Source organism: Oncorhynchus clarkii, chromosome 24 (assembly GCF_045791955.1).
Source record: "Oncorhynchus clarkii lewisi isolate Uvic-CL-2024 chromosome 24, UVic_Ocla_1.0, whole genome shotgun sequence".
Taxonomy (NCBI): Eukaryota; Metazoa; Chordata; class Actinopteri; order Salmoniformes; family Salmonidae; genus Oncorhynchus; species Oncorhynchus clarkii.
The window spans coordinates 1026991-1047510 of NC_092170.1; the positions used below are offsets into that span (position 1 = coordinate 1026991).

General features: G+C 40.7%; 1 protein-coding gene across 1 annotated transcript in view; it reads left to right on the forward strand.

Moving 5' to 3' along the window:
* Positions 1 to 18243, forward strand: part of LOC139382759 (ATP-binding cassette sub-family G member 1-like) — a 41935-nt gene extending 23692 nt beyond the window's left edge. Inside the window, exons 7-15 of the mRNA XM_071126894.1 lie at positions 11699 to 11822; positions 12224 to 12338; positions 12633 to 12778; positions 12971 to 13072; positions 13501 to 13669; positions 13849 to 13949; positions 14686 to 14844; positions 15387 to 15505; positions 17454 to 18243. Of these exons, the coding sequence (XP_070982995.1) occupies positions 11699 to 11822; positions 12224 to 12338; positions 12633 to 12778; positions 12971 to 13072; positions 13501 to 13669; positions 13849 to 13949; positions 14686 to 14844; positions 15387 to 15505; positions 17454 to 17682 (1264 nt within the window). The 3' untranslated portion in view covers positions 17683 to 18243. The remainder of the gene's footprint in view (positions 1 to 11698; positions 11823 to 12223; positions 12339 to 12632; positions 12779 to 12970; positions 13073 to 13500; positions 13670 to 13848; positions 13950 to 14685; positions 14845 to 15386; positions 15506 to 17453) is intronic.
* The last annotated feature ends 2277 nt before the right edge of the window (positions 18244 to 20520 follow it).

The window sequence follows — 20520 nt, forward strand, 5'->3', positions numbered from 1 at the left end:
CGTCTGTCCCTCATACATACAACATCTGTAAGGTCCGGCACCAACAGAGATGGCCGCCTCGCTTCGCGTTCTCATGTTCTTATTCATTCCTTTACACTTGTGTGTATAAGGTAGTTGTTGTGAAATTGTTAGATTACTTGTTAGATATTACTGCATGGTCGGAACTAGAAGCACAAACATTTCACTACACTCGCATTAACATCTGCTAACCATGTGTATGTGACCAATAAAATTTGATTTGAAGTCCCTCAGTCAAGTTTTATTTTTATTTTTATTTCACCTTCATTTAACCAGGTAGGCTAGTTGAGAACAAGTTCTCATTTACAACTGCGACCTGGCCAAGATAAAGCATAGCAGTGTGAACAGACAGCAACACAGAGTTACACATGGAGTAAACAATAAACAAGTTAAAAACACAGTAGAAAAAAAGGGGAAAAAGGAGTCTATATACATTGTGTGCAAAAGGCATGAGGAGGTAGGCGAATAATACAATTTTTAGCAGATTAACACGAGTGATAAATGATCAGATGTTCATGTGCAGGTAGAGATACTGGTGTGCAAAAGAGCAGAAATGTAAATAAATAAAAACAGTATGGGGATGAGGTAGGTAAATTGGGTGGGCAATTTACCGATGGACTATGTACAGCTGCAGCGATCGGTTAGCTGCTCAGATAGCAGATGTTTAAAGTTGGTGAGGGAGATAAAAGTCTCCAACTTCAACGATTTTTGCAATTCGTTCCAGTCACAGGCAGCAGAGAACTGGAAGGAAAGGCGGCCAAATGAGGTGTTGGCTTTAGGGATGATCAGTGAGATACACCTGCTGGAGCGCGTGCTACGGGTGGGTGTTGCCATCGTGACCAGTGAACTGAGATAAGGCGGAGCTTTACCTAGCATGGACTTGTAGATGACCTGGAGCCAGTGGGTCTGGCGACGAATATGTAGCGAGGGCCAGCCGACTAGAGCATACAGGTCGCAGTGGTGGGTGATATAAGGTGCTTTAGTAACAAAGCGGATGGCACTGTGATAAACTGCATCCAGTTTTCTGAGTAGAGTATTGGAAGCCATTTTGTAGATGACATCGCCGAAGTCGAGGATCGGTAGGATAGTCAGTTTTACTAGGGTAAGTTTGGCGGCGTGAGTGAAGGAGGCTTTGTTGCGAAATAGAAAGCTGATTCTAGATTTGATTTTGGATTGGAGATGTTTGATATGAGTCTGGAAGGAGAGTTTACAGTCTAGCCAGACACCTAGGTACTTATAGATGTCCACATATTCTAGGTCGGAACCATCCAGGGTGGTGATGCTAGTCGGGCGTGCAGGTGCAGGCAGCAAACAGTTGAAAAGCATGCATTTGGTTTTACTAGCGTTTAAGAGCAGTTGGAGGCCACAGAAGGAGTGTTGTATGGCGTTGAAGCTTGTTTGGAGGTTAGATAACACAGTGTCCAAGGAAGGGCCAGAAGTATACAGAATGGTGTCGTCTGCGTAGAGGTGCATCAGGGAATCGCCCGCAGCAAGAGCAACATAATTGATATATACAGAGAAAAGAGTCGGCCCGAGAATTGAACCCTGTGGCACCCCCATAGAGACTGCCAGAGGACCGGACAACATGCCCTCCGATTTGGCAAGGCAGTCATTAGCAAAACCGAGGCTACTGAGTCTGCCGATAAGAATATGGTGATTGACAGAGTCGAAAGCCTTGGCCAGGTCGATGAAGACGGCTGCACAGTACTGTCTTTTTTCGATGGCGGTTATGATATCGTTTAGTACCTTGAGCGGGCTGAGGTGCACCCGTGACCGGCTCGGAAACCAGATTGCACAGCGGAGAAGGTACGGTGGGATTTGAGATGGTCAGTGATCTGTTTATTGACTTGGCTTTCGAAGACCTTAGATAGGCACGGCAGGATGGATATAGGTCTGTAACAGTTTGGGTCCAGGGTGTCTCCCCCTTTGAAGAGGCAGCTTTCCAGTCCTTGGGGGATCTCAGACGATATGAAAGAGAGGTTGAACAGGCTGGTAATAGGGGTTGCGACAATAGGGGTTGCGACAATAGCGGCGGATAGTTTCAGAAATAGAGGGTCCAGATTGTTAAGCCCAGCTGATTTGTACGGGTCCAGGTTTAGCAGCTCTTTCAGAACATCTGCCATCTGGATTTGGGTAAAGGAGAAGCTGCATTTCAAGTATTGCATTTCAAGCACAGATTAATCTACAAAGACTCATCTACAAAGACCAGGGAGCTTTTCGAAAGCCTCATAAAGAAGGGCAGTGATTGGGAGATGGGTAACAATAACAAATCAGACATTGAATATACTGTATCTTTAAGCATGGTCAAGTTAAAACTTCTTGTAACTCTCAAACCCGGATCCGGGAGCATAATCATAGCCTCAAACGAATTAGCATAACGCAGCGGACATAAATACCCCTAGAAAATGTTCCTATTCATGAAAATCACAAATGAAATATATTGAGACACAGCTTAGCCTTTTGTTAATCACACTGTCATCTCACATTTTTAAAATATGCTTTACAGCCAACGCTAGACAAGCATTTGTGTAAGTTTATCATGGCATAATGCTATGCTAGGCTCTGCTGGCAGCAGGCAACATTTTCACGAAAATAAGAAAAGCAATCAAATTAAATAATTTACCTTTGAAGAACTTCGGATGTTTTCACTCAGGAGATTCCCAGTTAGATAGCAAATGTTCCTTTTTTCCAAAAATATTATTTTTGTAGGCGAAATAGCTCCCGTTTGTTCATCACACTTGGCTGAGAAATCGACCGGAAAATGCTGTCATTAGAACACCAAACTTTTTTTCCAAATTAGCGCCATAATATCGACAGAAACATGGCAAACGTTGTTTAGAATCAATCCTCAAGGTGTTTTTAACATATCTATTCGATAACATATCCGTCGGGACAATTGGTTTCTCATAAGAAGCGATTGGAAAAATGGCTACCTCAGTATTTTACGCAAGATTTTCTGCGGGAGACATCATGTGACCACTTGCTAAATGTGGTCCCTTACGGCTATTCTTCAACATAAATGCGTAAAAAGACGTCACAATGCTGTAGACACCTTGGGGAATACGTAGAAAACGTAAGCTCATTCGTAGCTCATTCACAGCCATATAAGGAGTCATTGGCATGAGGCGGTTTCAAAAAATGCGGCCCTTCCTGATTGGATTTTTATCTGGGTTTCGCCTGTAACATCAGTTCTGTTGCACTCACAGACAATATCTTGGCAGTTTTGGAAACGTCAGAGTGTTTTCTATCCAAAGCTGTCAATTATATGCATAGTCGAGCATCTTTTCGTGACAAAATATCTTGTTTAAAACGGGAACGTTTTAATCCCAAAATTAAAATACTGCCCCCTAGTCGTAAAAGGTTAATAATTATGTTGTGGTTGGTGTTAAACCACCCAGACACATCATAGATGCAGTTATCCTTCTGAACTGAGCTGCAGGACAGGAAGGAAACTGCTTATGGATGTCACCATGAGGCCATTGGTGATTTTCAAACAGCTACAGAGTTCATTGGCTGTGATAAGAGAAAACTGAGGATGGATCGGCAGGTAGCCTAATGGTTAGAGTGTTGGGCCAGTAACCGAGAGGTAGCTAGCTCGAATCCCCAAGCTGACAAGGTAAAACTATGTTGTTCTGCCCCTGAACAAGGCACTTAACCCACTGTTCCTAGGCCATAATTGTAAATAAGAATGTGTTCTTAACTGACTTGCCTAGTGAAATAAAGGTTAAGTATCAGTACGTATCAACAACATAGTGCTGACTCCACAATATGAAAAGAAGAATACTTTTTTGTATGTATGCAAAAAGGCACTAAAGTATTATTTCCAAGGAATACATTTTTTGGCCTAAATGCAAAGCCTTATGTTTGGGGCCAACACAACACTTCACTGAGTAGTTGCCTCTTTATTTTCAAGCATGGTGGTGGTGGCTGCAACATGGTATGGGTATGCTTGACATTGGCAAAGACTGGGGGAGTCTCTCAGGAGGAAAATAAATGGGATGGAGCTAAGCACAGGAAAAATCCTAGAGGAAAACCTGCTTCAGTCTGCTTTACACCAGACACTGAGAGAGGATTTCACCTTTCAGAAGGACAATAACCTACAATGCAAAGCAAAATCTACACTGGAGTTGCTTACCAGGAAAATTATGAATGTTCCTGAGTGGCCAAGTTACAGTTTTTACTTAAATATGCTTAAAAAATCTATGGCAAGACTTGAAAATTGCTGTCTAACCATGATCCCCAACATTTTGAAAAGAATAATGGGAAAATATTGCACAATACAGATGTGTAGTAAAGCTCTTATGAGACTTACCCAAGAAGACTCATGTATTGACTCCGGGGGGTGAAAATAATCCAGGTATAGTCGTTTTATTTTTAATAAATCTTAAAAAATGAATAACTCTCTTCCACTTTGACATTACAGAGTATTTTGTGTAGGTCGTTGATAAAAAAAAAAGACAATTCACCCATTACAATCTAAGCCTTGTCTAAGCCCGGAGATGGGGAAGGGTTCTACTAAGTTACAGTGGGGCAAACAAGTATTTAGTCAGCCACCAATCGTGCAAGTTCTCCCACTTAAAAAGATGAGAGAAGACTGTAATTTTCACCTCAACTATGACAGACAAAATGAGAGAAAAAAATCCAGAAAATCACATTGTAGGATTTTTAATGAATTTATTTGCAAATTATGGTGGAAAATAAGTATTTGGTCACCTACAAACAAGCAAGATTTCTGGCTCTCACAGACCTGTAACTTCTTCTTTAAGAGGCTCCTCTGTCCTCCACTCGTTACCTGTATTAATCGCACCTGTTTTGAACTTGTTATCAGTATAACAGACACCTGTCCACAACTTCAAACAGTCACACTCCAAACTCCACTATGGCCAAGACCAAAGAGCTGTCAAAGGACACCAGAAACAAAATTGTAGACCTGCACCAGGCTGGGAAGACTGAATCTGCAATAGGTAAGCAGCTTGGTTTGAAGAAATCAACTGTGGGAGCAATTATTAGGAAATGGAAGACATACAAGACCACTGATAATCTCCCTCGATCTGGGGCTCCACGCAAGATCTCACCCCGTGGGGTCAAAATGATCACAAGAACGGTGAGCAAAAATCCCAGAACCACACGGGGGGGACATAGTGAATGACCTGCAGAGAGCTGGACCAAAGTAACAAATCCTACCATCAGTAACACACTACGCCGCCAGGGACTCAAATCCTGCAGTGCCAGACGTGTCCCCCTGCTTAAGCCAGTACATGTCCAGGCCCGTCTGAAGTTTGCTAGAGAGCATTTGCATGACCCAGAAGAAGATTGGGATAATGTCATATGAAATGTCAGATGAAACCAAAATATAACTTTTTGGTAAAAACTCAACTCGTCGTGTTTGGAGGACAAAGAATGCTGAGTTGCATCCAAGGAACACCATACCTACTGTGAATCATGGGGGTGGAAACATCATGCTTTGGGGCTGTTTCTCTGCCTTGACTTTGTTGTCCTTAAGCCATTTTGCCACAACTTTGGAAGTATGCTTGGGGTCATTGTCCATTTGGAAGACCCATTTGCGACCAAGCTTTAACTTCCTGACTGATGTCTTGATGTTGCTTCAATATATCCACATAATTTTCCTGTCTCATAATGCCATCTATTTTGTGAAGTGTACCAGTCCCTCCTGCAGCAAAGCACCCCCACAACATGATGCTGCCACCCCCGTGCTTCACGGTTGAGATGGTGTTCTTCAGCTTCCAAGCATCCCCTTTTTTCCTCTGAACATAACAATGGTCATTATGGCCAAACAGTTATATTTTTGTTTCATCAGACCAGATGACATTTCTTCTAAAAGTAAAATCTTTGTCCCCATGTGCAGTTGCAAACCGTAGTCTGGCTTTTTTATGGCGGTTTTGGAGCAGTGGCTTCTTCCGTGCTGAGCGCCCTTTCAGGTTATGTCGATATAGGACTCGTTTTACTGTGGATATAGATACTTTTGTACCTGTTTCCTCCAGCATCTTCACAAGGTCCTTTGCTGTTGTTCTTGGATTGATTTGCACTTTTCGCACCAAAGTACATTTATCTCTAGGAGACAGAACGTGTCTCCTTCCAGAGCAGTATGGCGGCTGCGTGGTCCCATGGTGTTTATACTTGTGTACTATTGTTTGTACAGATGAACGTGGTACCTTCAGGCTTTTGGAAATTGCTCCCAAGGATGAACCTGACTTGTGGAGGTCTACAATTATTTTTCTGGGGTCTTGGCTGATTTCTTTTGATTTTACCATGATGTCAAGCAAAGAGGCATTGAGTTTGAAGGTAGGCCTTGAAATACATCCACAGGTACACCTTCAATTGACTCAAATGATGTCAAATAGCCTACCAGAAGCTTCTATAGTTTGTTAACAAGAAATTTGTTGAGTGGTTGAAAAATGAGTTTTAATGACTCCAACCTAAGTGTATGTAAACTTCCGACTGCAACTGTACTTAAGTATCAAAGATAAATGTAATTGCTAAAATATAGTTAACTAATAAAAGTAAAAATAATAAAAAATTCCTTATATTACACAATTTACAAATGAAGCATTTGTGTTTCGTGAATCTGCCAGATCAGTGGCAGCACGGATGACCAGGGATATTATCTTGATAAGTGCGTGAATTTGACCATTTTCCTGTCCTGCTAAGCATAAAAAATGCAACAAGTACTTTTGGGTCTTAGGGAGAATGTATGGAGTAAAAAGTACATTGTTTTCTTCCGGAATATAGTGAAGTAAAAGTAGTCCAAAATATAAATTGTAAAGTACAGATATCCCCAAAAACAACTTAAGTAGTACTTTAAAGTATTTGTACCTCAGTACTTTACACCACTGCATCCATAACCCAACGTTCTCTTTAGTTTTCGCAACTCGTCGACAAAGGACTTATGGGAGAGGCTGTACCAAAGAGGTTGTTCGGACAACAGAGTGGGATAACTCACCATTTAACTTAGTCCAGATGAGTCCCTGGGACGTCTTTCTATCCACCAAAGGATGCAACAGAATATAAATACCCAAATGGTAACACAGAATTCAACAAGCTGAAAACTAGAAATGTAACATTAGGTTTTAATTGGGGGCAACAGCACCAAGAGTAAAAGGCCTCTGTATAGAACATCCATCTCACTGATGATTGATAAGTATGTACAAGGTTCACAGTATGTTCACTTATCTGGGTTTAGAGAGCGTGCCGTGTCCAGAACCACAGGCCCCACTGATGATGTGGACATAATATTGAATCTGTACTACCTCATGAAAATCATGGGGGCTACCCAACTTGCAGCAGCACAGATAGAGTCCAGGAAGGTCCCTCTGAACAGGGACCATGAACTGGCCATACCCCTGGTGGAGTGTGCTACTACACCGTCTGGAGAAGGTCTTCATGCTGCAGCGTATGATTTTCATACCGCATTGGTAATCCAATGTGCTAGTCTCTAGTTATGCTAGTTATGATTAAAAGGGCTGGTTAGCATGTGATGATGAAAGCAATTTAGGTAAGAATGCAGGATTTAGCCGAAGCACTGCCTTAGATCCATCTTCTGCTAAAGTGAGACGTGAAGGATGGTTAGAAAGCACATGTAATTCTCCAACACGCTCGACTGAAACAATAGCCAATAGAAAGGCAGTCTTTACTGAGAGCTCACATAGCTCAAGTAAAAATTGGCTCAAATGGTGGACTCATAGTTGATCCTAAGAAAACATCTAACTCCCATGAGGGTATTGAAGGAGCCTTGGGGGACCGTAGCCTACAGGCACCTTTCATTAATTGCTAGACAAGAGGGTCTGCCCCTGGTGATGCACCTGCAATCTGGTCATGACCCATAGAGATGTCTTCCATATACATTTTCAATGTACTGTAGATGCGGACTTCCCTGCAGCCATACTTTTCTGGAGGAATGTCAAAATGTCAGAAATTGGGCAGGAAAATGACGAATCTGCATGGTCAACACACCACTTCCTGAACATTTTACTTGTAGGAATACAAGGTTTGCTTAGCGCAGGGCTTTCCAACCCTGTTCCTGGAGAACTACCGTCCTGTAGTTTTTCACTCCAACCCTAATCTAGCGCGCCTGATTCCATTAAAATGAAATGTTATTTGTTACATTCCCCGAATAACCAACAATGCAGTTCAAGAAACGTTTAGTAAAATAATTACTAAATAAACATAGTAAAAAATTAATAAATAATAAAATCAATCAAAAAGTAACACAAATGTACATAACAATAACGAGGCTATATACAGGAGGTACCGGTACCGAGGCAATGTGCGGGGGTACAGGTTAGTCAAGGTAATTTGTAAAGTGACTATGCATATATAATAAACAGTGGGGGGGTGTCTGGGTGGCCATTTGAATAGTTTAGTTGTAGAGCAGTCTTATGGTTTTGGGGTAGAAGCTGTTAAGGAGACTTTTGGTCCTAGACTTGGCGCTCCAGTACCTCTTGCCGTACGGTAGCAGAGAGAACAGTCTATGACGTGGGTGACTGGAGTCCAGAAAATCACATTGTAGGATTTTTAATGAATTTATTTGCAAATTATGGTGGAAAATAAGTATTTGGTCAATAACAAGTTTATCTCAATACTTTGTTATATACCCTTTGTTGGCAATGACAGAGGTCAAACGTTTTCTGTAAGTCTTCACAAGGTTTTCACACACTGTTGCTGGTATTTTGGCCCATTCCTCCATGCAGATCTCCTCTAGAGCAGTGATATTTTGGGGCTGTTGCTGGGCAACACGGACTTTCAACTCCCTCCAAAGATTTTCTATGGGGTTGAGATCTGGAGACTGGCTAGGCCACTCCAGGACCTTGAAATGCTTCTTACGAAGCCACTCCTTCGTTGCCCGGGCGGTGTGTTTGGGATCATTGTCATGCTGAAAGACCCAGCCACGTTTCATCTTCAATGCCCTTGCTGATGGAAGGAGGTTTTCACTCAAAATCTCATGATACATGGCCCTATTCATTCTTTCCTTTACACGGATCAGTCATCCTGGTCCCTTTGCAGAAAAACAGCCCCAAAGCATGATGTTTCCACCCCCATGCTTCACAGTAGGTATGGTGTTCTTTGGATGCAACTCAGCATTCTGTGTCCTCCAAACACGACGAGTTGAGTTTTTACCAAAAAGGTCTATTTTGGTTTCATTTGACCATATGACATTCTCCCAATCTTCTTCTGGATCATCCAAATGCTCTCTAGCAAACTTCAGACGGGCCTGGACATGTACTGGCTTAAGCAGGGGGACACGTCTGGCACTGCAGGATTTGAGTCCCTGGTGGCGTAGTGTGTTACTGATGGTAGGCTTTGTTACTTTGGTCCAGCTCTCTGCAGGTCATTCACTATGTCCCCCCCTGTGGTTCTGGGATTTTTGCTCACCGTTCTTGTGATCATTTTGACCCCACGGGGTGAGATCTTGCGTGGAGCCCCAGATCGAGGGAGATTATCAGTGGTCTTGTATGTCTTCCATTTCCTAATAATTGCTCCCACAGTTGATTTCTTCAAACCAAGCTGCTTACCTATTGCAGATTCAGTCTTCCCAGCCTGGTGCAGGTCTACAATTTTGTTTCTGGTGTCCTTTGACAGCTCGTTGGTCTTGGCCATAGTGGAGTTTGGAGTGTGACTGTTTGAGGTTGTGGACAGGTGTCTTTTTATACTGATAACAAGTTCAAACAGGTGCCATTAATACAGGTAACGAGTGGAGGACAGAGGAGCCTCTTAAAGAAGAAGTTACAGGTCTGTGAGAGCCAGAAATCTTGCTTGTTTGTAGGTGACCAAATACTTATTTTCCACCATAATTTGCAAATAAATTCATTAAAAATCCTACAATGTGATTTTCTGGATTTTTTCTCTCATTTTGTCTGTCATAGTTGAAGTGTACCTATGATGAAAATGACAGGCCTCTCATCTTTTTAAGTTGGAGAACTTGCACAATTGGTGGCTGACTAAATACTTTTTTGCCCCACTGTATATGGAATTGTTTTAAGAAGGTCATACCAAGGATACTTCCGCTATTTGATTTGAGGTATGATGGAGGCCACTGTGTTTTTGGGGGCCTACAATGCTGCATAATTATTTTGGTATCCTTCCCCAGATCTGTGCTTCGACACAATCCTGTCTCAGAACTCTATGGACAATTCCTTCAACCTCATGGCTTGGTTTTTGCTCTGATATGCACTGTCAACTGTGGGATCTTATATAGACAGGTGTGTGCCTTTCCAAATCATGTCCAATCAATTGAATCAAGTTGTAGAAATATCTGAAGGAGGATCAACGGAAACAGGATACATCTGAGCTCATTTTCAAGTCTCATAACAAAGGGTCTGAATACTTATGTAAATAAGGTGTTCTATTTTTTTATTTTATCCATTTTAGATTAAGACTTTAACGTAACAAAATGTGGAAAAGGTCAAGTGGTCTGAATACTTTCCGAATGCACTGTACTTCCAATACATTTTTTTTCAACGTCCTAGAGCAACAACCATCATGTGCGTGTTCGTGAGTCTCACCTTTCCACAGAGGCGTCATAATACATAAGATTTTGTGAGAAGACCGATTTTCGGGATGTCTCATGGTCTAACAAACACCGCTCTTCTAGCTCTGTCACCTTTAACCGCAAGTGCCACATTGCGGTAGATTGAGACACGTCGAATGCAAACAAAACTGATAACTCTAGTTTAAACTGATGGATTTGAATCGACTCTAGGGGGTTGAATCCATTTTAATCCCACTTTGTAACAGAAATCCAAAAGAAATCCAAGGCGGTTGTAGATTTTCTATAGGCACTGTAAATATTCCAAGCATCTGAAATGGTATCTTCTAAAGTCAATCTGACAACATATGGGACTGAGATAGGGCAGATGGAAAGTCCCTGACAAATACAATCGATAAACAGCAGAGTACTGTAGAGCTACCACATTTGCTAACCTTACCATAAACGTTCTCAAGTGGTCTTGTTATCTAAGGCTCAATGTTGTTTTTAGGGTACATTGTCCACTGTTATTAGAGATAGAGATGTGTCTGAAACAGGATTTGGGTCAATTTGAATTGTCAGCCAATTCATGTAGAGTAGTAAACTGAAATTCCAATTCAATATTTGAGAAAATATTTTATTTTCAATGACTTCTCAATAAATCAAAAAGGAGAAACTATTTGTTTAAAAATGTTAAAATTCCTTCCTGAATTGACTGACTTCAATTTGAATTGAACCTGGTCAAAAACTGGAATGATGTCATAGTTTTTGAGAGCAGCAGCATGATACAACAAGTTAAGGGGATTTACTCCTGATGCCCATTCCTCTCTCAGTCTCCTCTGACTGCTTAACTGCACTGTGATACACACTCAATACAAAGAGTCTTCTCACCTGGTCAAAATCACTGACATATGATTCATATCAGTGTCCAGTGATAAGCCATTAGATCAGTTACAGAACATGTGTGCATAAAAAAATATTTTAACTTCAGTAGCTCACGTTAGTGTTTGTTGCTTTGTCATATAGTGCAAGTTTATGCAATGTGCTGGAGTCCTTATACCAGTTCACTTCACTAGTTTGCTTCTCCTCCGTATTGATGATCTAAGATGTTACTTTAGGTGTACAAAAGCAAATCTATTCTTTGCTTTGACATTGTCCACCATATACTAACCTTGGCCCCTATACCCTGTTTTGCAGTGGCCTGGACAGTTCCTCCTGCTTCCAGGTGTTGTCTCTGCTGAAGGCCCTGGCCAATGGTGGCCGCACCGTCATCTGCACCATCCACCAGCCCAGCGCCAAGCTCTTTGAGCTCTTCAACAAGGTCAGCCTCCCAGATCTGTTTGAGTTGTCTTACCAACTCCTACCCCATTGGCATGAAAAACATAAACAGATCTGGGACTCAGGCTAGCCTAATGCATGGGAATCAATGAAAGGCACAATTATACCAAAGGATCACAGTTGGAAATTAGATATGTAGCTAGCTATACATGTGGCACAATACTTATGCATGGTCCCCAACAAATAAACAAATCAATAGGCTAATTTAGTTGTTTAACAAAGTAAAAACAAACTGTGTATGCTTGGTATATACAGTACCTAGTGTGACTAACCTTTTCCCCTAATGTCAATGATTCCAATACTATTTTGATAACTAAATGAATGGTCTGCTAAATGAATGTACTGTATCCTGATTGCTTCGTGCCCCTGTGTTTCCCTCCCTAGCTATATGTCCTTAGTCAGGGCCAGTGTATCTACAGAGGGAATGTACCTAACCTGGTCCCCTATCTTAGAGAACTGGGGCTCAACTGCCCAACGTACCACAACCCTGCAGACTTTGGTGAGAAACTCTTACCAGTTTAATAAGAAACGAGTAAAGTGTGTTGTCATCATTGTTATAATAACCTTATTTGCACATGCATATCAGTGTATTCAGGAATCTGCCTTATTTTCTTAGAATAACTGTCCCAGGAAGTTATTTTAGTATACTTTGGTATAAAGCATTCTAGAAACGATTCTTTCTATTAGTTCAACTGAAAATACATTTTCTCAGAATAGCTTTTACAGATGGTTCCCATGCAATAATCACTGGGCTTTCTGTGACATGCGTACCTCTCTCGCCATTTGATCCCAGTGATGGAGGTGGCGTCTGGGGAGTACGGAGATCAGACAGCGCGTCTGGTGAAGGCCGTGCAGGAGAGGAAATGTGAGCAGGTCTACAAGACAGACATGAACAATGGACCCCTCAATCCCTTCCTGTGGCACAAATCGTCTGAGGAGGTAAAGGGCGGATTAGTGTATTACTACAGCTCTCAATGGGTTGAAATTAAGAATCTCACTGAAGTCAAAGCATTTAATTTTAATTAAACATTTAATTTCAATGTTTCAGGAAATTTATGTTGAGAAGTCTTAGCACTTCAGGTTGTTCAGTCTCTGTTTTTCTCTCTCTATGTTGCTCTCCAACCCTTTCAGGACTCCTCTTCCAGTGAGGGCTGCCACAGTTTCTCGGCCAGTTGTCTGACTCAGTTCTGCATCCTGTTCAAAAGGACGTTTCAAAGCATTATTAGAGATACGGTAAGACACACTGCCACCTACTGTTTTGTTTTTATACTGCAACAGCTTCCTTTTTAAAACAGCCAAATGTTATGTAATGAACCCAAAACATTTTAATATGATTCAAAAGCAAATGAAAAGGATAAGAGGAAAAAACTAAGTTCAACAAATTGATATGAGAATGTCATAACACAAACAAAAAATAGATCTATTCATACCATACTTTGCATAGCCATTCCATTTTCCCTCTTCCTCTCTGCCCTCCTTCCTCTCAATCAAATGTATTTTATAAAGCCAAATGTATTTTTACATCAGCAGTTGTCACAATGTGCTTTACATATACCTGGCATAAAACCCCAAAGAGCAAGCAATGCAGATGCAGAAGCGCAATGGATAGGAAAATATATAAACAAAAAATGTTCTCTTCTTCTCCTGTTCTGGTCCTACAGGTGCTGACTCACCTAAGAATCTGCTCTCACATTGGAATTGGGATTCTGATTGGCCTGCTCTACCTGGGCATCGGCAACGACGCCAAGAAAGTGCTCAGCAACTCTGGCTTCCTCTTCTTCTCCATGCTCTTCCTCATGTTTGCTGCTCTAATGCCTACTGTTCTGACCTGTGAGTATTCTCTGCTCTTCTTACTGACAGGCATCTGTGTGCATTGATTCAGTGCATGAATTTACAAGTCGGAAGCCATTGCATACAGTATGTTAGGAGTAGACTGTGCTGGGATTTACCTTGGCTCTGATTACTTAAATGAGATTACTATGACGCTGTTTCCTCCGTCTCTAATGCAGTCCCTTTAGAGATGGGAGTTTTCCTAAGAGAGCACTTGAACTACTGGTACAGTCTGAAGGCCTACTATCTGGCCAAGACTATGGCGGACCTCCCCTTCCAGGTAATTACAAATGTCACATAGAACTCTGGAGGGTCATTTTTAGTAGTTTTGTGTCCCAAAAAAGGTCTAAGTTGGTATTTCATCAAAATGTAAAAGACAAGAGAAAAAAACAACAAAAACATTATGATTCTATCATTCACTGAAAAGAGCAAAGGTATTGATTGTAACTCAAGAAACCTGTTATGGGAGCTCAAAGTGGCTTTAGCATCAAAGTGGATTTAGCATCAAAGCAATTCTGTCTGTCAGATTTGGACAAATCCCACAATAACATTACACAAGGAGGCTTTACGCGTCACCAGACATCGCCCTGTGCTCTAAATTTAAAGTGACGAAGGTTTACTGCATGTTTTCATTTATTGTATTGAATTTGTATTGTATAGCATCTAATTTGGCTTTTTTCAACAATTTAGAAATGATTATTTCAAAGCACAAATAGCTTGGCCTTTATTCTCCACATGAAGAAAAGTGTTTTCCATGGTGTGATATTGTTGGCTGAACATGAGGAATGTGAGGTGGCCGTATCACAATCTTAGATAACAACAGCTTCTCCCGCTGTTGTGCCCTTCAGCAAGGCACTAGACAACCCTGGGGTGCTGCACTGACACTATCCTTACAATCTGTCAATGTGTGGTTGGGCTTGTGTGGAACTGTACGTGCGTGTGCATGAAAGAAAAGCTGACAGGACAAATGTGTCCACAAATGGACAATCAAGTATTTGTCTTATTTTGCTTCACAGATAGTGTTCCCAGTCGCCTACTGCAGCATCGTCTACTGGATGACGTCCCAGCCACCTGACGCTGTGCGTTTCATCCTTTTCTTGGCCCTGGGAGTCCTCACCTCTCTTGTGGCTCAGTCTCTGGGCCTGCTGATAGGAGCGGCTTCCACCTCTCTACAGGTACATCCTCCATTCACTCAATACTAACACGCAATAATAACTGCTACCCTTATTGTTTGCAGCTTGAGATTTGCAAATAAACTCTATTGTGACCATTCCAGCAGTATTGATATTATTAGCAAATTACGACTGAGTATTGATATTACTTGCTCTTAAAAAAATATATTTTGTGCTTGTGGCTGGTCTAAGGGTAGTGCCGCCCCGTACCACATATGCCCCTAGAGGCAGCGTTTCAATCCCCTGTTCCACCTTCCACTCTCTCTACTGTATTCCTTTCTTCTGGCCTCCCCATCTACATTTACAACTTTTTAGAATTAAACAAATATTTATACATATATTTTTAACTGTATTTCCTGGCACAATCACACCAACCACATTGTATTTACACAGTACCCACCTGTAGTATATGAATATAATTCTATATTTCTCAGAGTGGTACCCAGTTTTATTCTAAACAGACACTATAAACCGCAGTATTTTCATGTAACATGGTTACAGTGAGTCACGTCCTGCCTCTGATGTTGCACTTGTCCATGTCTCAGGTTGCCACGTTTGTAGGTCCGGTGACTGCCATACCTGTACTGCTTTTCTCTGGCTTCTTCGTCAGTTTCGACACAATTCCGTGGTATCTTCAGTGGATGTCATACATTTCATATGTCAGGTAAATCGTTTTTCAGATACTTTTTCCTGAGCATGTGACCTGCCCCTAATACTGAGAAAGTGGCATGTATTCAGCACTTGAACAGTAGGGGAAAGGGGGTTATGTTGAGCCAAAGGGTTAATTCAGCCACCCCTTGTTTCTAGGAAACCATACACAAAATGAATCATGTGACCAAAGAAGTGGTAATCATTTCATGAAGTCTGTGACAGAAGAAACCATGTGGAAAAAGTGATAAGCAAGTTATGTCCAAAAAAACGGATTTTCCCAAAGTCAAATTAATTTGTGTTATAGATTTCATGATGCTTGTATCTAAACCAAAGTACATTGTTTTATACAATCAGTTGAGGTCTATATAAGCTACAATATGAGGTCCTAAACCTAGCATTAAAGTGCATCCTTGTAACTGTGTGGGCTAATAGTCAAAATGTCAGTTTAACACATAATATGCATTTTTATTTTTGCATTCTGTCATGCATATTTATTCAAGAGTGCATTTGTATTGTTACAGAGCCGACATCATCATGCGCCGTGTACACAAATGTAAAACAAGCTGGGGTCTAGTCCCCATTGAGGTTCTTGACAGAGCAGAGAAGAAAGAAAGAAGTGAGAAAAGTGAAGTCCATTTGAGCAGCAGCAAGGGATGAAAAAAATAGACTTAATGACACTGAAGAGGTACATTGGGAGAAAAAAAAAAACGGACATGCATCTGTGCGAAAGGGAGGCTATGATAGAAGAGCAGAGGCACACAAGGTCTTATTGGATGACACGGAGTCTGGCACTGGGCCAATTGTGTCTCCCGGTTGCGGATGGTTACAACACAGCCCGGGATCGAACCCAAATCAGTAGCTTGCATGCGATGCAGTGCCTTAGACCGCTGCGACACTTGGGAGGCCCACCCTATGCTTAACTTACCCCATACCAGGGGTAAGATGTGCCAAGTGACCACATTTTTTGGACAAGCTATGTTTTCAAAACTGTTATGTTTACATGAATTTGGATTATTTCCAGGGATACACAACATCCTGAAATATATGTAGATATCTTTCTTAGAAAGAATTATATATACACACTGAACAAAAAATATAAATGCAACATGCAACAATTTAAAAGATTTTACTGAGTTACAGTTCATATAAGGAAATCAGTCAATTAAAATGTATTCATTAGGTTCTAATCTATGGATTTCAGGTGACTGTTGGTCACAGATACCTTAAAAAAAAAATGGCCCTCACAATGGGCCTCAGGATCACGTCACGGTATTTCTGTGCATTCAAATTGCAATTGCGTTTGTTGTCCGTAGCTTATATCTGCCCATACAGTACCATAACCCCACTGCCACCATGGGGCACTCTGTTCACAACGTTGACATCAGCAAACCGCTCGGCCCACACAACGCCATACACATGGTCTGCTGTTGTGAGGCCAGTTGGACATACTGTCAAATTCTCTAAAATTAAATTGGAGGCAGCTTGTGGTAGAGAAATGAATGTTAAATTCTCTGGCAAAAGCTCTGATAGATGTTCACGCAGTCAGCATGCCAATTGCACACTCCCTCAAAACTTTAGACATTTGTGGCATTGTTATGTGACAAAACTGCACATTTTAGAGTGGCCTTTTATTTTTCCCAGGCACAAAGTGCACCTGTGTAATGATCATGCTGTTTAAATCAGCTTCTTTATATGCCACACCATTCAGGTTGATGGATTATCTTAATACATTTGTGCACAACATTTTAGAGAAATAAGCTTTTTGTGCATATGGAACATTTCTGGGATCTTTTATTTCAGCTCATGAAACATGGGACCAACACTTTACATGTTCCATTTATATTTTTGTTCAGTGTATTTCCATTGACGTAGAGATGCTCAATGTAAGAAATGTCTCAACTTACCCCACTACTGTTCATCCTCTTTAGCAGCACCATAAAGCAGTTCCTATTATTTTTTAGGTATGGCTTTGAAGGTGTCATCCTCTCCATCTATGGCCTGGACCGGGAGGACCTCCACTGCAACAAGGATGAAACATGCCATTTCCAGAAGTCGGAGGCCATCTTGAAAGAGCTTGACGTGGAAGATGCCAAACTGTATCTTGACTTCATAGTGCTCGGCATGTTCTTTGTGAGCCTCCGCCTCCTCGCATACTTTGTGCTGCGCTATAAGATCAGTGCAGAGAGGTAGACTGGAGAGTGGGGGTAGGAGGAAGAAGGCCTAGATCACTTGCATGCTGGAATACCGCTTCTGGAGACCTCCAGGCAGTGACCAGAAACACACCATGCACACTGCAGGAATTATGGGTACACTATGTGGCGGTGGCACGAAAGGGCTGGATTTTGACACTTGACTGGCCAATCAGAACATTCTCCATGGCTAAATATGTGGTTGCTTTACAGTCTTTTATGTTTTGCATTGTCATCAACGCCAATTTGAATGTCAGTCCGCTATAGCCTAGTTTGTTAAATAGCCTATAGAACCAAACTAACTAAATGTAGGCCTACCCATCTTTCCTAAATATATTGAACATGTTGGCAGGCCACATTGCTCTATGTAATTGCATTGCTTCAATATGGAAATATATTATTAAACATAGCATTCACACGGATATGAGCTAGGCCTACTGTAAATGTCATTATGGCTGAGCCATGGACATGCCAAACATTGTCAATAAGCAAGATGTAATTCACTATTGATGAGGCCTAAAAAGAGTGAATCATTCTAATCAAATTCTAATCAAAAGAAAAAGTTGTTTTAAGTAGGCTATGCCTAAATACATGTTTAAATTTTGTAGTAAACAAGTGTTTCCAATGACATCATCAACCAATTAGTAGACCATTAGTAGGCAATGTTTACTCACAATTGGTCAAAATCACATTATGCACACCGATGATGTCATTGGAAACACTTATCTTCCTCTATCTTTTTTTTTACAACAAAACATAGAAACTCACCATTTTCACATGTTGATGTTGGGGTGATGATGAATATGAAGTTGGAAAAAATGCTTAAAGTTTCCCTTTAAGGGTAGACTACAGGATGGCTTGGTTTGTCATATGAAACGGAATCATATGAAACGGAAAACAAGCAATTGTTACAGGAAAATAAGTTCTAAAGGGTCACCAGCATTATCTCATCTCTCCTTTCATGATGGGCATATGGACACAAGTAGCCTGCGTGGAGGGTTTTTTACGCACGTCCAAAACGGGAGCTGACTAAAATAACATGCATACATACATACATATTATATTATATTGTATTATATAAGGGGATGTCCACTTACTGTTTTTTCTGTTTTTCTGCTCCCAAACGTTCATTTTTAATTAAGCTTTGTTGGTTAAGATGTATTTCAAAGCGGTCTCACTAGCGAAACCCTTTATTGTTAGGCTTGGCTACTTGGCGAACGCATTGGGCAGGACAAAACAACTGCCTTCATTGAGAGGAAGGGAGGATTATGCACAATTTTTAATCAAATGAAACCAAATGAGAAAACATATCCTCTCTTCTTCCATGAGTATAAGGGTCACAGCTGGATAGGTTGCGCTTCAGCTCACAAAATCCTTGCCATTACCAACCGCAAAGACCGGCTTTTCATTGGTCTTAAGTCTCCCGAAGCGACAGTTTTTACATGCTGAATTTGTGCGTTTGGCACTTGTGCCGCGTAGCTCCAGCCGAAAATAGAGCTTATTCTCTTTTGATAGGTTTGCTCCCTGTGAAAAGGAAATGATATGACCTCATGGCATCTTGTCAATATACATGGCTTTCATTTGTTTACCATAGTGAGAGGAACATGCACTGGCCACATGTGTAAACCTCAAAAATATTGGAATGAATAGCAAAGTGAATGCATTAAAGGGATAGTTCACCCAAATTACAAAATTACATTGGTTTTCTTACCCTGTAAGTAGTCTATGGACAAGTTAAGACAGCAATCCATGCTTTGGTTTTGTTTATTTGACCACTGTCTACAAATGCTAACTTTTTAGCATTCATGTCATAATTACAATATGTTGTTAGTGTGAACTATCCCTTTAAGTTGTGAATTAGGCATTAAAACGATATACAGGTTGCATAACATGACAGCAGAACTGCAAGAAACAAATTAAGCTGCTTAATCTCTTTAGTGGTTTACTTATATGGCCTGAAAAATATACTTTATATATTTTTTATTAAATATCAGACAATTTCATACTGCCTTTGACAACCTAAGATTATATTCTCATCATCTGTAAGGTTCTACTGACAACAGGGTTGGGGTCAATTTATTATTGAATTGGAATTTGAGTTAACTTCCCGAATTGACCGACTTCATTTTGAATTGACCCCAACCCTGACAGACAAATACTCCGCTCGACATAGTCATGGTTACAACACATCATCCATATGCATTAAAACATATGGAAGCAGCTGCACATTGGAACTAATAATGTTGATTCAATTGCACGTCAATATTGATTATCAAGCCTATATTCAATTCCATAATTACTTCACATCAAGAATCATGTACATTTTCTGAAAAGTGTTGGCCTAGAAAGTATGATGAATTTTTAAAAACTTGAAAACAAATTACACACTTTACATAATGTGATACTGCAAATATCAATGCAAAACCTTTTGTAAAACATGATAATATGCTTTTGTAGATTGGTATGTTTTTGTCATTACTTTATTTTGTGTTGCAATATTTCACACACAGAGGTTGAAACTCTAATAAAACACTGCAGAGGAAAGGTTGCATGTTACACTATTTCAAAGCTATGTTTTAATGGCAGTGTTATGAACATGTTTTCAGTACATAGGATAGTATTATTAAATATGTTTAATTGGCTTGCTGGGGAGGAGGCTTTAAAAGTTTAATGTTTAGACAAACCCCACTCTGAAGTTCTGAACTCATTGGAACAGCTTTCTATCAAGAATGTGGGGCATAACCAAATGATTTTTTTGTACATTGGTTTGTTTTTCCGATTGTTTAGCTTTTCCTCCGTTGAATCCTCTTTATATCTACACGATACACTGATTATACAA